At 37.5% G+C, this 14,663-nt stretch overlaps 1 protein-coding gene across 1 annotated transcript in view; it reads left to right on the top strand.

The window, feature by feature from the left end:
* Ank3 (ankyrin 3) overlaps positions 1-14,663 on the top strand; it is a 320,745-nt gene that overhangs the window by 163,107 nt on the left and 142,975 nt on the right. The window contains 4 exon segments of the mRNA XM_047553901.1: positions 5,186-5,383; positions 7,225-7,323; positions 9,799-9,897; positions 12,304-12,402. Coding sequence (XP_047409857.1) covers positions 5,186-5,383; positions 7,225-7,323; positions 9,799-9,897; positions 12,304-12,402 — 495 coding nt within the window.

The following is a 14,663-nucleotide window of genomic DNA, read 5'->3' as shown; positions in this document are numbered from 1 at the left end:
TGGTTCTAGCCCCTCAGTTTATTTCTTGAGAGTTCACAGATAACAAGAACCCAAGAATATCATTTAGCAGATAAAGATAGGAAAATTTGAGAAACTGTACATTGAGTGGGTCTTTGGGAAAGTTGAAGTTTCTAAAAGGAACAAAAGATTGCCTGAAAAAAAAAAATGTAATCTTTTACTAAATGTCTTATAAGTGTTCCTGATGGTAAAAATTTTGACAGTATTGAGTAAGGAAAGAAAATGTATAAATAATTACTGAGATACACAAACTACCTGATAGTCACTACTATTTTAATTAATTAAACCAGTGTTTTTGAGAAGTTATATTAAGCTTTATAAAACTCTCTAATTCTGGGCCAGGGATATCACTCAGTGGTAGCATGCTTGCCTGGCATGCATGAAGCCCAGGGTTGAGCCCCAGCATACAAGATCCCTCATTTCTAAACAGTATCAAAGCAACACAATCACATGTGATTGCCCTTTGCGCTCTGGTCATGTTTCCTCAACAATTTCAGGAAGATAAGACAGGAGTTAAGGTGGTCTGAACAATTCTATCACTTATTTGAAATGCAGGGTTTAGATTGGTAAATAATTCGGGAGTATTACTCAACAAAATTAAGAAGCCACAAATCTTTCATTGTATTTGATGATATCTAGTCTTCCTGCCCCACCTCCCATCCCCTACCACCAAGTACTAGGGATTGAACGTCAGTCTCATACATGTTAGGTAAGCACTCTACCACTGAGCTACGTCCCATTTTCTTTTTTTAATTTGATTTTTTTTTTCAGTACTATGGATTGACCCTAGGGGCATTCGGGGCATTCTATCACTGAACTAAACTATATTCTTAGCTCTTTCTATTTTTTATTTTGAGACAGGGCCTCACTAAGTTACCAGGCTGGACTTGTACTTGTGATCTCCCTGCCTCAGCCTCCTGAGAGGCTTGCACCGCCACACCGAGCATTATCTTGGCCTTTTGAGTGCTTCTGACCTTAACCATTCTGTGTGTGTGGTTTTTTTGTGTTTTTTTGTTTTTGTTTTTGTTTTTTGGTTTTTGTTGTTGTTGTTTTTGACATAGCTGTTTTTGACATAGCTGTATCTACTTCTCTCCACAACCACTTCCTCTTCCTGGCCATGCATCCTGCTAATCCCCTATTTCCCCTCTTCTTTACAATCCAGATTTTCCTTTGCAGTTGGAATAGCCATATAAACTGTCCATCAAATCTTGCAAGCCACCAGCTTAAAAATCCTCCAATTAATTTTATTTGTTCTCTATAAGATAAATTTTCATTGTGTCAAACAGTGCAGGCATAATCAAAAGCAAATAATTGTTTCATCTTTTTTCTTCTATTCATCTTATTATTGATGATATTTTTCTGGTAAATCTCCTTGATATTTTTTCTTTCATGATTTTAATTTTCAAGAACATTTTCTTATTCTCTGATAGAATTTGGGGAACAGGGGTTCTGGGCATTGAACCCAAACCACACTTTACCACTGAACTATATCCTTGGGTTTTTTAAAAAAATTTTAAGACAGGAAGTTGCTTAGGCCTTGATAAGTTGCCAAGACTGTCTTTGAACTTGCGATCCTCCTGCCTCAGCCTCCTGAGCCACTGAGGTTACAGGTGTGTGCCACGGTGCCTGACCTTGATAGCACTTTTCTTAAAGTATTCTATTATTATTCTATGAATAGGCCATTTTCTATTACCTTCCTGACAACATTCAAGACAACTTCTTTTTTCTACTTCTCAAATTTCCGTTTTTTTTTTGTTTTTGTTTTTTTTTTTCTGTTTGCCTTGACTCTATTTTCTTCTGTTGGAGGATTCCCATAAATGTCTGTATCACAAGTGTCAACTGCAAGTTATTTGAGAAGGCCTTGAGTGGAGGCAGGGCTAATGATCAGGTGGTACTGGGCTGGAGATGTTCTCTTATTTCAGGATTAGATGCCCTTTCATTGGGGCAATTCAATTTTTGAGAGAGAGAGATCCTCTAATTTTTTGCCTTGAGCACCTGTGTGAATGTCTTCTGAGTGAGGTAGCAGAAAAGGATCTGTCAGTCCTTTATGTGTAATTTAAACATAACAATGATAACTAATAGTTACATGACAGGCACCCACCAGGCTCTGTGCACCTCACAAATATTAGCTCATTGAATCCTCACGGTAACTCTGTGAGGTACCCATATTGTTGCTCTGCATAGAAGAGGAGTGGGAAACCCAAAGAGATGAAATAGCAGCTAGTGGCAGAGCAAGAATTTGAAACCAAACCATCTGAGTCCAGAGACCATATCCCTAACACCTGTATTGTCCTTCCTTTTCTGTGATCATCTGGGCTCATCCCAAATCCTCACCACTGCCCCCTGCTCTGCCTGGAACTGAGAGTGAATCTCTCTGTATCACCTTCTGTTGAGTGGAAGGGGACTATACTCTGATTTGCTGGGTTGGGAAGGGTCTGGAAACCTGACAGCTCCATACACAGACTTTGAACCAGTCCTGCTTTCAGCCCTAAGTCTCATCTTCTAAGGTGCTGCTTTTCTTCATATCCCTATCTTTTGGGAATTTGAGAGGTAAATCAGCTGGTCTTTTTTATACCCAGCAATGTGCTGGAGCCAATTGTGCATGTCTCTTCCCAATTTCACATTTGGTAATCACACTGGTAGCTTGAAATTGGTCATAGCAGGGAGTCTGTACACCATGGAAATTGGCAAATGGTACATACACATTGGAGCTTTTCTTTTTCTAAAAGTTGGTGAGCATTGGTCAGCATGCCACTGATTATGAATCTCCACAGATATCCAGATTGCAGCCTTCTCTCTACTGCTAGATGAATTACAATGGTTAAATCCTCTTTTCATATTCAAAAATGTACAGGCATCACTCATTTGTTATGGTTTCCTTTCCCAATGTGTATGTATGAATGTGAAAGCATGCAAACATGTGTTTGCCTTTGTGGATTATACTCTTTAAATTCCTTTACTGCTTTTTGGTGGTGTTTTGGGAGAGGAAAGATACATACATGTATGCTGAATCAAAAGTTACTTCCTGCACTGAGAATGAACTCCTTACCGTATTTCTGCTCTGCTCACTGCTTCACCCTTGTTGCTCACCACCCAGCCTTCTTTTCTTCCTAGGATACATCAATTTTTTTCTCATTAACTGCTTGGTTTGAGTTCCCTCAGCTTGTCCTAGATCTCTTTGATCTCAGTATGTTCTCCAATTGTAATGTCCTCGGACAGGCCTTCTTTTTTTTCACTTTCCACTCCTCCTATCCCCACCACTTCCCTAAATAAGTATCAGTTGATTGGATTTTTTATTCTTTGGGTCTGTTAACACCATCATGAAGTTATCTCTTAGTTTGTTTACTTGTTCACTGTGTGGTTTTCTTCAGTATTGTGAAAGTGGGGACTTGTCCAAGTTCAGTGCTGTACCCCTAAGCACCCAACATGCATTAGGTCTTTAATAAGTATTTGTTGGAAGAGTATTCAGTAAGGCAGTCTGTCCTGTCCTTCAGGACTTTTGTCCTGCTTAGATTCCTCATCCTGGATTCGTATTTTCAGGTGTCATATGTGATATGACGCATTTCCATATGACAGATGATCTTTGCTTTCCTTGGTCTTTGCCCAAGGACCTGTAAGTTTCCCACCCATTCATCATTATTTCGTATCATTAGAGTTTCTTTTTATCATCAGCTCTGCCTCCCTCTTCTCCACTAAGACATTTGCTCTCTTATATTTTGTTTATTTCATGTTTTCCTCTAGGACTCTATCAAAACATAAAGCAAAGGAATGTTTTGGCCTGAATCAGCTAGTGCATATGCTCGTGGGTGGCAGTGTCTCAAATGGGAAACGTTCCCACCCTTTGTTGCACCTTAGTTTCTACTTTGGTTCAAAATGTTTCAGGAGAATTTTTCAGACAGAAATATCCTGATTGACAGTGTATGAAATCTTTAAATTTACATAAATACTTATTAAGCATTTCTTGTATATGCAGAGCTCTCTTGCTGGGCAATATGGAAAATAATAAACCTCCTGCCTTCAAGAGAGGTAGATGGTTGAAATATGTGATAATGAGCGAATAATGCCATGAGGGTGGCCAAAGGAGGGATTACATTTTTTTATCTTACCTTGAACTCCTTTTTTATACCATTCATTAATAAAGTAGGAGAAAATAAGTTGGCCCAGAGAAGTCAGAAACATCTGCTTCATTGTACATATTTGATATATCATTACTTTCAAAACTGATTGATGACGATGTTTTTGGAAACTCATTTTGCTGTCATTACTTTTTCTCCCAAGATTTGTTATATTTCAGTAATTAATAGAGCTTCTCTTGGTAAATGGATTCTCTAGGATTTCCTTTGCTACCATACATATGTATTTATATTTGTGTGTATGTACTGGGGATTGAACCCCAGGCCTGGAATATTCTAAGCATGTGCTCTGCCGCTGAGTTATAGCCTCCAACCCCATGCTAAAAGTTTTTTGGGGGGAAGAGGGGTGTTTGAAGGTTTTGGTAAAGAAAACAAAAGGGGGAGTTGTTTACCTTTGACCATATTTATGTCTTCTTTGATCTCTTTAAGTGAATTTTCAACTCACTCATACTGTACATGATTAACTGTTATTAAACCCAGTTGATTTAAACTAAGGTGTTAGTTGGCCAGCACCTTGCCTTTCCTCTGCATAGACACATGGGGGCACCAGATTTATAGAAATAGGAAGTTTTCCTCAGTGTTGATGTAAGAAGTGTGTTGTAGTCAGATCTTTTTTAAAAAGAAAATCAAATCAATATAGTGTTCAAAATCAAGCATTAATAATCAATAAAGCAAATAAATACCAATCCAGTGACTCAGTGACTGCCAATCTGTTCTTGCCTTTAATTTTTCCTTTCAGTCTTAAATAGAATTCCTGTTCATTCAGAATACTGTAAATTCTGGCCCCTGATAAAATTCTTACTTCTTCTAAATCAGGAAAATAAATCATCCTTAATAATTCATTATCAATTGATATGTGAAGTAGGAGGACCAGTTTTTAAAGTAACTGGAGTTCAAAACAGTGTCAAAAACTTTTTTAAAACATAGGGTATTTCCATGTGAGAAACTAGAGTTTTCATGTGTTCATACTTGTGTTAGGAACATTTGTGTTTAAAATGTAAAACAATGAACTCTGATTTATCTATGTGTTACAGAATGGGTTGTCTCCATTGCACATGGCCACGCAAGGGGATCATTTAAACTGTGTCCAGCTTCTCCTCCAGCATAATGTACCTGTGGATGATGTCACCAACGACTACCTGACTGCCCTACATGTGGCTGCCCACTGTGGCCATTACAAAGTCGCCAAGGTTCTCTTGGATAAGAAAGCTAACCCCAATGCCAAAGCCCTGGTGAGTGTCTCCACCAGTGTGTCCAGCCTGAGCTGTCTTGCTGGCAACATGCCACCTCACATGTGAAGAGATTGCTTTCACGGAGGCAAAAATGGAAGGTGTTCTTTAAGTCAAATATGTTTTTTTCCAATGTTTTCAAAATGCCCTTCTTAGAATTTTATAGAACCTTCTATTTCTGATGTGAACAAAGCTGATGGAGTTCAATTGTTAACTCTTCAGGGTTACACTTGTGATTCTTTCATATAAATGAAATCCAAGGACTATACAACTTATAAAAAGACTGAAAAGGTCAACCTCAACTTACGATTGATAAAGTTATACTTCTTTTTGAGTAAAGAGATTTTTTTCTTAGATCTAAAAGCATGAGGCAAAATGATTTAAAAAGGAAAAAAAGCCTCTACATAGAAATACATGAGCTAAAATTTTATGTGGTCCTTAACATAAAGTTGCCTGTCATTTTCATCTTTCCTTTGCCCATCAAAATGTTGGTCTAATTTGCAGCCTTAACTCCTAAAATAATTCGCTCTTTTAACCCTTAGCTGGGCTGTATTTTGATTTTGTCAGCATGACAGTGTTTGTTGCCTTTGCAAAGATAAATGGTCCCAACTTAGTAAACTATTTAAATTTAGTTCAGAATAAGCACCCATGCATAGGGGGGAAAAAGAACACAATTTTAGGGAAAGCATGCAAAATTTAGTAATTTTGAGGTAAAACCTGACATGGAGTCAACCCTTTCAGGAAGGTCTCTGCTCCTTTCCAAACGGTGCAGTTGTCTGAATGGATCATAATGCCTCCAGAGTTCTGAGAGCTCTGAAATTCAGAGGGGCAGCAAAGAATGAGAAGCAGGAACTCTCCAGACCCCAGATAACTGCATTGCCATTATAATTCTCAAAGCTCTTATTCAGTTAGTATTTCAAGAACTGTTGACCTGTTCAGTGTGTCAAATGTATCTGAATTCTCAGAAGGGAGGAAAAGAAATTAGCAATCGTGACTCATTTTTCCATACAAGAAAAAAAAAGTCTTAAAACAGGGTGTGGGCAGTCATTCTCATTTTCCTATGACTCTGAAGATTTCACCACATATGGAGGTTGTAACCAGTCATTCTGTCATGGACTATGGCCAGAGAAATGGTCTCAGGAACCTCCCTGAAGGCACTAGCGATGACTTTGACCTAAGTGTTCATCTTGGACCTGGTATTTGATAGGTCTCCATTAGTGGCTGAAGTATGTGACACAGTGAGACTGTTACTGGACTGGATAATTTGGTAGATAGTTTGTTAAAAAGCAGATTATTTCATGAGATTCAATATTAAAGCAAATGGTCCAAGGAATGTTGAACTATTCAAATTTCTACTTCCTTGGACTAAGCACCAACTTGACTCTTAAAGCTTGAGAATAAATGGAAACATTTTAGAACTGGTCTTGTAGTTATGCTAAAACACAGCAGGAAGTCAGAATAGGCAAATAGGGGAAGTTTAACTATAAGGATACATATTTGGGTCAAACTGTTTTTACTGTGTTTGAAGTGAGATAGAAGAGGGACGTTCTTTGGAAGAGTAAATGCCAAAATAGTAAGAAAGTGATGACTACTTCACCTTAGCTACCAGGAGATTGTGACCAACATCTACTTCCTGTTCACAACTACCGGGGCACCATGAGTTCCGAGGAGCCACTATACTACCTGTGCTCCCGGAGAAGGATCAATATTCTGTCTGACCCCTCATAGTTTATTTAATTTTACATCTTTATAAGTCAGCATTTTAGCAGAAATATTTCACTGCACATGACAAGAATGAATTTCAATGGAATGTAGTCACACAGATTCATATTTGTCCCTTGCAGAATGGCTTTACCCCTCTTCATATTGCCTGCAAAAAGAATCGAATTAAAGTAATGGAACTCCTTCTGAAACATGGTGCATCCATCCAAGCTGTAACCGAGGTGAGAGGAATGGGATTTCTGGGTTTCCTGAGATGCTGAGAGAATAGACGGAATTCCAGTGCCAAGCCCAGGGACCAGCTTGTTCTGTTCTTGTGTCATTGCCACAGACCACATTCAAAACTCCTCAGGAAAAGGGCTTCCAGGACTTTGAAGGAGCAGACAGGAGTGTGCGTGGTTGGAAACAAATGCATCCCCTGACTAGAAATACAACCCAGAACACACGCTGCAGGTGTTCTACGTTGAACATATGAAACCTTATAATGTAGTGCTTCCCTAGTGGAGGTTACTTTGTCCCCTAAGAACCATTTGGCAATGACTGGAGATATTCTGAGTTGTTACAACTGGATAGTACTGCTCTTGCCTCTTGAATAGAGGCCAGGGATGCTGCTAAACATTTTGCAAGGTACAAGCTATCCTCTTACTACTATAAATAATTACCTGACTCAAAAGGTCAGATGCACCAAAGTTGAGAAACCCTGTGTACCCATGACCTGTGTTTTTGTAAAGCAGGGGTTAATCTGCTGCAAAGCTCAAAATTAATGAAACACAGAGTTGCCAAAGTCAGAAGGACTAGCTCTAGATTTCTTTCACATGAACCAACTCAGAAATGACCCATCAAGTTCAGTCTTCAATATGGTGAACGCAGACTGGCCTTTTTCCCTCCAGGTTTGTCCCACCCTTCACCCCACCCTCCACAGATCTGGGTCACCTTCTCCAGGAAACTTCCCCTTAACTCTTGGTCTGAACTAGTTGCTACTTCTAGGGACAGTCATCCCAACCTGTATGTGTTTCTATTAAAACACTTACCTAGCTCTCCTGCTCTTGACCCAGCTTCTCCTCTTTGGCCCCAGAAACTTCAGGCTCTCTGAAGGCAGGCTGAGTCTTTCTGGTCTTCACACACCCACAGTGCCTGGCCCATGCATAAAGTTTAATTGAATGCTTGATGCTTGACATGAAGGTTAAAGTCTAGTAATTGTTGCTTGGCTTCATGTTATTACCTGTGAGTGGAATATTTGCCTTTCATTTGTAACACTAGTAATTTTTAAATATTAAATGGTTAAAATACTAATACCAGTTTGATGTTTTATCAGATTTATGACTTCAAGTTAGGCAACCTGTTATTTTAAGTATAAAATAGTAAGTTTATTCTCAGTGCATGGGAACCCTTTTTAAAGATCAAAATAGACTCAGATAAAAGATTGACTGGTGTTTGAATAAGTGTCCAGAGAGGCTGGCCAGTGATGAGAAGTTTCTGTTGCCACCCTGTGCTCCCTAAGAACTTCAAAAGGCTGTTCAGACCCAGACATTGCCTGGTACAAGTTCTAAGAACTCCCCCTGCTGATGGAAAAAGGTGCCAAACTGTAGAAAAATTCTTTTCTTGAATTTTCCCTATCTGAAATCTGTGCAGCCAGAATTATTCCTCTTCTTTTACTTAACTTCTGTATATATTTCCTTTCATATTTTTGACAACTCTCAAATTTCTCTTGAGATTAGTTATCCCATTATCTTCCTTTTAAAGAAAAGCAGGTAAGCTTTTTCTAGCCATATTAATTTTTTAAATCAAATTATAGTGTTCATCTTGTAAGCTTAATAAGTTCTGAAAAATAAAAGTGGAATCATGTCATATAAAAAGCACAAGTAAATTATAATGTTTAACAAGATTATTGAATTGAGATTTTAATCCTCTTTTTTGCTTATCCACTCTATTTCACACAGCTGTGGGCATATTTGATATAAAATACTCTGGTATCAATAAATGCTGCTTTATGCCAAATAGGGTTTGCTTTTTTTTCTTTTAGGGGGATGGGCGGCACCCATGCATACATTTGGGATTTGAAGCAAACAAACAAAAAAAAAGGCGCCTTGTTTAGTGACCATTGTGATATTTGCCCTAATTATATTGCCTTAATTTATAATAGAGGTAACAAAGTAAATGGCAAACTGTTAATGTCGATTTGCTCATTCATTAGAGGACTGACTTTGTGTTCGATACCCTGCCTTTGACATGTAATACTCAGTTTATTCTGAGTGCATGGGAATTCTCTTTAAATCTCAGAATAGAATTTGGAACAAGTTAATTTCTTACTGATGTGTACATAATCATTCCGCACCCCCCCAAAAAAATATATATATACTTATATGCTTATATGGATAAAGAAGGGCAACTAATAAAGGAAAAAATCCTTTGAGGTATTTCTCTTGCATTTTCTTTTCTTAGAGCAATACGAAAAGTGTGAACTTTTTCTTTACTGGGCATGACATAATCACAGAACTCACTTTAGTCAAGTGATGAGCATGTGTTCACATATTTGCCTTATAGAATCTGTGATATAATGGTAACTGTCCTGATATGTTTTAATCTGATCACTAAACTTGTTAAGATGAAGGGATGGATGGGAGGGTAGATGGAAGATAGGCACACAAACTCTTTTAATGATAAGCCAACAACTCAACATTTCCTTCCTTTCCACTTAGTCGGGCCTTACCCCTATCCACGTTGCTGCCTTCATGGGGCATGTAAATATCGTATCACAACTAATGCATCACGGAGCCTCACCAAATACCACCAATGTGGTAAGTATTCCTTTAATAAAGAAGGTTTAATTGTGAATATTTAAGAAACTGACAAAGGTTGTTTTTATTTGCTTATTCTTTATTATGCTTAAAATAATTGCTATTTGGAGTTGGGGTTGTAGCTCAGTGGTAGAGCACTTGCCTAGCATGTGTGAGGTACTGAGTTCAATTCTCAGCACCACATACAAATAAATGAATAAAATAAAGGTCCATCAACAACTGAAGACATTTAAAATAATAATAATAATTGCTATTTAATTTGACCACTTAAAAGAATAGAATTTGGTAATTACCTCTGCTTTCCTTTACTTTGAAGAAAAGAAGCAGTCAATTGCTAGTTGGCCACAAATTGTTAGAATTTATGGACTATGTCCATTAATATTACAAGTACATTACTACTATATGTTACATTTTCAAAGATTAAGTATTAGGCAAATTCTTCTATAACCGAAACAGTAAAAAATGAGGTTAAAAAAAGCAGTAAAATGTTGAAGAGGTGGTTCAGACATTATCACCATTTATATAAAGAAGCTATTGCAAGTAACTTCAAAGTGATCTCTATTAAGTTTGCTTCATAATGTTACAGCAAACCTATGGAATTGAATTTTTAGGTTTTTCCAGTGGCACCGTTTTCCTACAATTAAGCATTGTTGTCAAACCCAAGAGACTCACTTCAGAGTAAATATCAGAGCAGTAACTTACACCCTAGGTGTACATGTAGAATTTGACATTGCTTTATAGAATTTCAAATATGATATTATAGTGTTAGCACACTGGACCACAAGTATTAGAAAACTCACTGGATTCATGAACACTAAAGAAGTTAAAATAAATAATATCTGAAAAGAAGGGATAAGCCGTGAAGTCTTGCAAACTCACCTTGAGGGGAGCCTCACCTGTAGGACTATATATTTTCTAGAATTTCTAACTAGAACATTCACAGAAACAGACCAGTTTCGTAGTTGAAATATAATCTACTAAATCTGAAGTTATGAGTGAGTTATGTTTTCCTTCATAAAGAGAACACAGGGTAATAAACTAAACAACATCCTCAATATCTTTGCCATAAACACAGTAATAAGTTTCCTGTGAGATCTGTCTTCCTCTGTCCTTCCACGCAAATAGATGACCCATTATACAAACTTTAATTTATGAAAACAAAATATTAGTAGGCATCACTTATGTGAAAAATCAAATAAAATTTTGATTTTTATTACTTTTACATTTCAATGTAGTCATGTTTTCTATCTCATTTTCATTTTTATTAAGTAAATAATCTGAATTAAATCTATTTGGTGAAAAATGTGGAAAAGGGATGGTCCACTGGCCTGGACCTGTTAGGATAATGCCAAGGACTAAGATATTTATCTGTTTAGATAAAGCAGGGGATGCAAAGCAACCATAGAAGAGCCTAGTCTGGCCTGTGGGCATGTTCTTGTGCCCACGTTTTAGTCAGCTTTTTTGTTGCTGTGACTGAAACACCTGACAGGAGCAATTTTAGGAGGAACAGTTTATTGGGTGCTCATGGTTTCAGAGGTATCAGTCCATAGAGGACTTCCTCTGTTGCTCTATGTCTGAGTGAGTTAGACCATCATGGTGGAAGAGGAAAGCAGCTCAGGACATTACAATAAGGAAGCAGAGAAAGTGTTCACTCATCAGGGACAAAATATATACCCCAAAGGCAGGCCTCCAGTACCCACCTCCTCCAGCCACACCCTACCTGCCTACAGTTACCACCCAGTTAATCCCTATTAATGGATTAATGCACTGATTAGGTTAAAGCTCTCATGACCCCCTCATTTCACCTCTAAACTTTCTTGCATTGTCACACACATGAGCTTTTGGGGGACACCTAATATCTAAACCATAACACCATGCAATGTTTTGTTTTTAATTCTGATTTTGTAATCAGCATTCTTATTAAGAATTGAGAAGTTTACACAGATATCCAGACTGCCAATCAATTTTTTTGATAGCACAAAGGTGTGGCATGATAGGGTTGGCATCCTAAAGAGTGACAACAGCAATCTGCAGCTGCAAGGTGGTGGCTGCCCCCTTTAGGAAACGTGTGGGACTCTCTTGTTAAGTTTTCCCTACCTGTTCTGCTTCATTGACTTACTATTCTACTCCACCTCTGTGAGCGTTCACCTTTTCAACCCTAATAAGGCTATACTGTAGATTACATTTCTGATACTGTTAGTGATAAGAGTCCCTAGGGTTACACCAAAGTTCTTGCCATTGTGGATCAGGTTCCTATGAAAATTTTTATGTATTTGATATCTTTTCAATAAGAAAGTCCTTAAAAAGGTAATTGTTTTTTAAAGTTCATCATAAACTTTATGCCAAATAAAACAAGCCAAACATTTTCAGAGCTTCAGTTAATTTATTTTTGCTCATGTTCCCCAGAGAGGAGAAACAGCATTGCATATGGCAGCTCGGTCCGGCCAAGCTGAAGTTGTGCGGTATCTGGTACAAGATGGAGCTCAGGTGGAAGCTAAAGCTAAGGTATGTGCAATATATGAAAGCATTTACTATTTGAGGAAAAAAATCTTGGATTTTAATAAAACCTTTAGACATATATATGCTGTCTCTCAACACCATTTTAAAGTAATGAACAAACTCCAATAACAAGTTTCTACCCAAGTAATATTGTAAAAAAATCCCTTCTCTCCATATTTGTTCATTCAATTATTTAATATAATTAAATAGAATAAGAATATTATGCCAGAAACTGCCCTTCGGACATTTGCTAGTCTCTAACAGATTAGGAACCAGATCCAGACTTAGTCCAGAGTTTTTCACACTGCATGGAGAAAGGCTTATGTGGAAAGATTCTAGAACAAGCACAACTTAGAAGCATGGTTAAATGTTTTGTTTGATTTGCATGTCAGCTGGCATAGTAACAAAAGGAAAAAGGATGATATTATTTTTCTCTTAATTGTGACACTATAATCCCTGAGACCCAGATTTAAGCCACTTCAGAGATCTACCTTTACATTTAAAAATAAAATGTCAGGGTTGACTTAGGATGCTTCCTAGTCTACCTTGTGTTTAGTCTCTAGTATAAACCTACTTCTAAGTTTTGGGATGGATAGTTGGTCTGATCATCAGAATGGCAGTTCAGGTCAAAAATCATAATAAATACATAAAAACCTTACCCATTTAATTTTTATTTATAATATATAAATTTTTATGGCCTAGATTCAGGTTAATTAGAAAACAAGCACATTTGTGAAGCAATTTGAGTATAGAATATTCCTAGATTTTTATAATTTTCCCCCAGTGTATTCAGCTATCTCACTCATAGCTAATTTAACCAGAAATTTTTAATAAACTTATATCAAGGCCCTGGGACTTTCAACTTATTCCTAGGGAAAAATAAAGTTTTCCTTTCATACTAATATTTTACCTATTACATATTGCTTAATTATATGATTAAAGTAATACAAGTATAGGACAATGTAGTAAAATGGTTAGTCATGTGTACTGGCATGGGAACAAACCACTGGATCTTTAGAAACTTGAAATCCACAGTGAATGCAAAAGTTGTAATAAACCTCAATTGTCTAGTGTACCATGGGCTAGTGTACAGATGGTGGGTCCCATACATGATCTGGAAACAGATGTCAGCAAGCTCTTCCTATACAGAGGTTGACAGTAAATATTTCAGGCTTTGCAGGGTGCACTCACTGTCACAGCTTCACAACTCTACCATTGTAGTGCCAAAGCAGTGGCAGACATCCATGAATGGACATGACTGTGTCCCAATAAATTTATTTACAAAATAGTCTGTGGCAGCTAGATTTGGCACCTGCATTTTAGTTTGCTGACCCCTGATGTAGAGGGTTTTGTTTATTCCTCTAAACTGGTTAAGTGGAATGTCTAATAGAAGCTGTAATCTACCACAGGTTATAAGAAACCTCATATTCATGAGTCTGTTAGTTACATATCAAACATCATGTCTAGGGAATGGTTTCACTCACACACTAAAATAAAATAGAATTTATACATGTTATTTCATTAAGGAGGTAGCATGTGTAATTGTCAAGGACCTGTTCTCAAGCAGACTGCCTGCACTTGAATCTTGGTTCACAATTTAGTAACTTTGTAACATCGGACAAATTCATTAACATCCATGTGTTACATTTTGTCATCTAAAGTCCCCTTATAGAAAGTGGGAATAATGATTATTGCAATTCATAGGATTATTGTGAAGATGAATGAAATAATATAGGTGAAGTATTTCAAACAGAACCTGGGAAACAGTAGGCACTCAGTGGGTATTTGGTGATTATAGTGGCAGTAATAGAAGGAGAAATTTTTCTTTGGTGCCTGTCATTTTCTGTTTTTGATATTCCTCTTGTTCTTTTGGGCATTTCTTCTTACTTCTCTTATACCTCCTACTGATTACATAGCCCCTTTAATATTGACTTTGAGCCCCATCCAAAACAGTGAACTTTATTCTATACTCTACCTTCCTAGCTTAAAATATTTACCTAAACTTTTATCACATTTCAGTAGGGAATTTCTCTTTGGAAGACTCACAAGCATTTTTGGGCAAATTAGGAAGAAGTGGCATTTGGGGATAAAGCCCTAAGGGTAAAGCACTTGGTAAACTCTTTATGCTTTGGGGTGAACTGTAACAACAAGGCCCTCCATTCTGGGCATATGCACACCAGGATGTATGACTTGGTACCAGGGTATTGGCCTCCATCATCCCTCCTGGCTGGGAACCTTTGCACTTGAACACCTGCACTGCCAGAGAC

This window comes from Sciurus carolinensis, chromosome 5, assembly GCF_902686445.1.
Source record: "Sciurus carolinensis chromosome 5, mSciCar1.2, whole genome shotgun sequence".
NCBI classification, from domain to species: Eukaryota; Metazoa; Chordata; class Mammalia; order Rodentia; family Sciuridae; genus Sciurus; species Sciurus carolinensis.
This window is presented reverse-complemented; position numbering and strand designations above follow the sequence as displayed.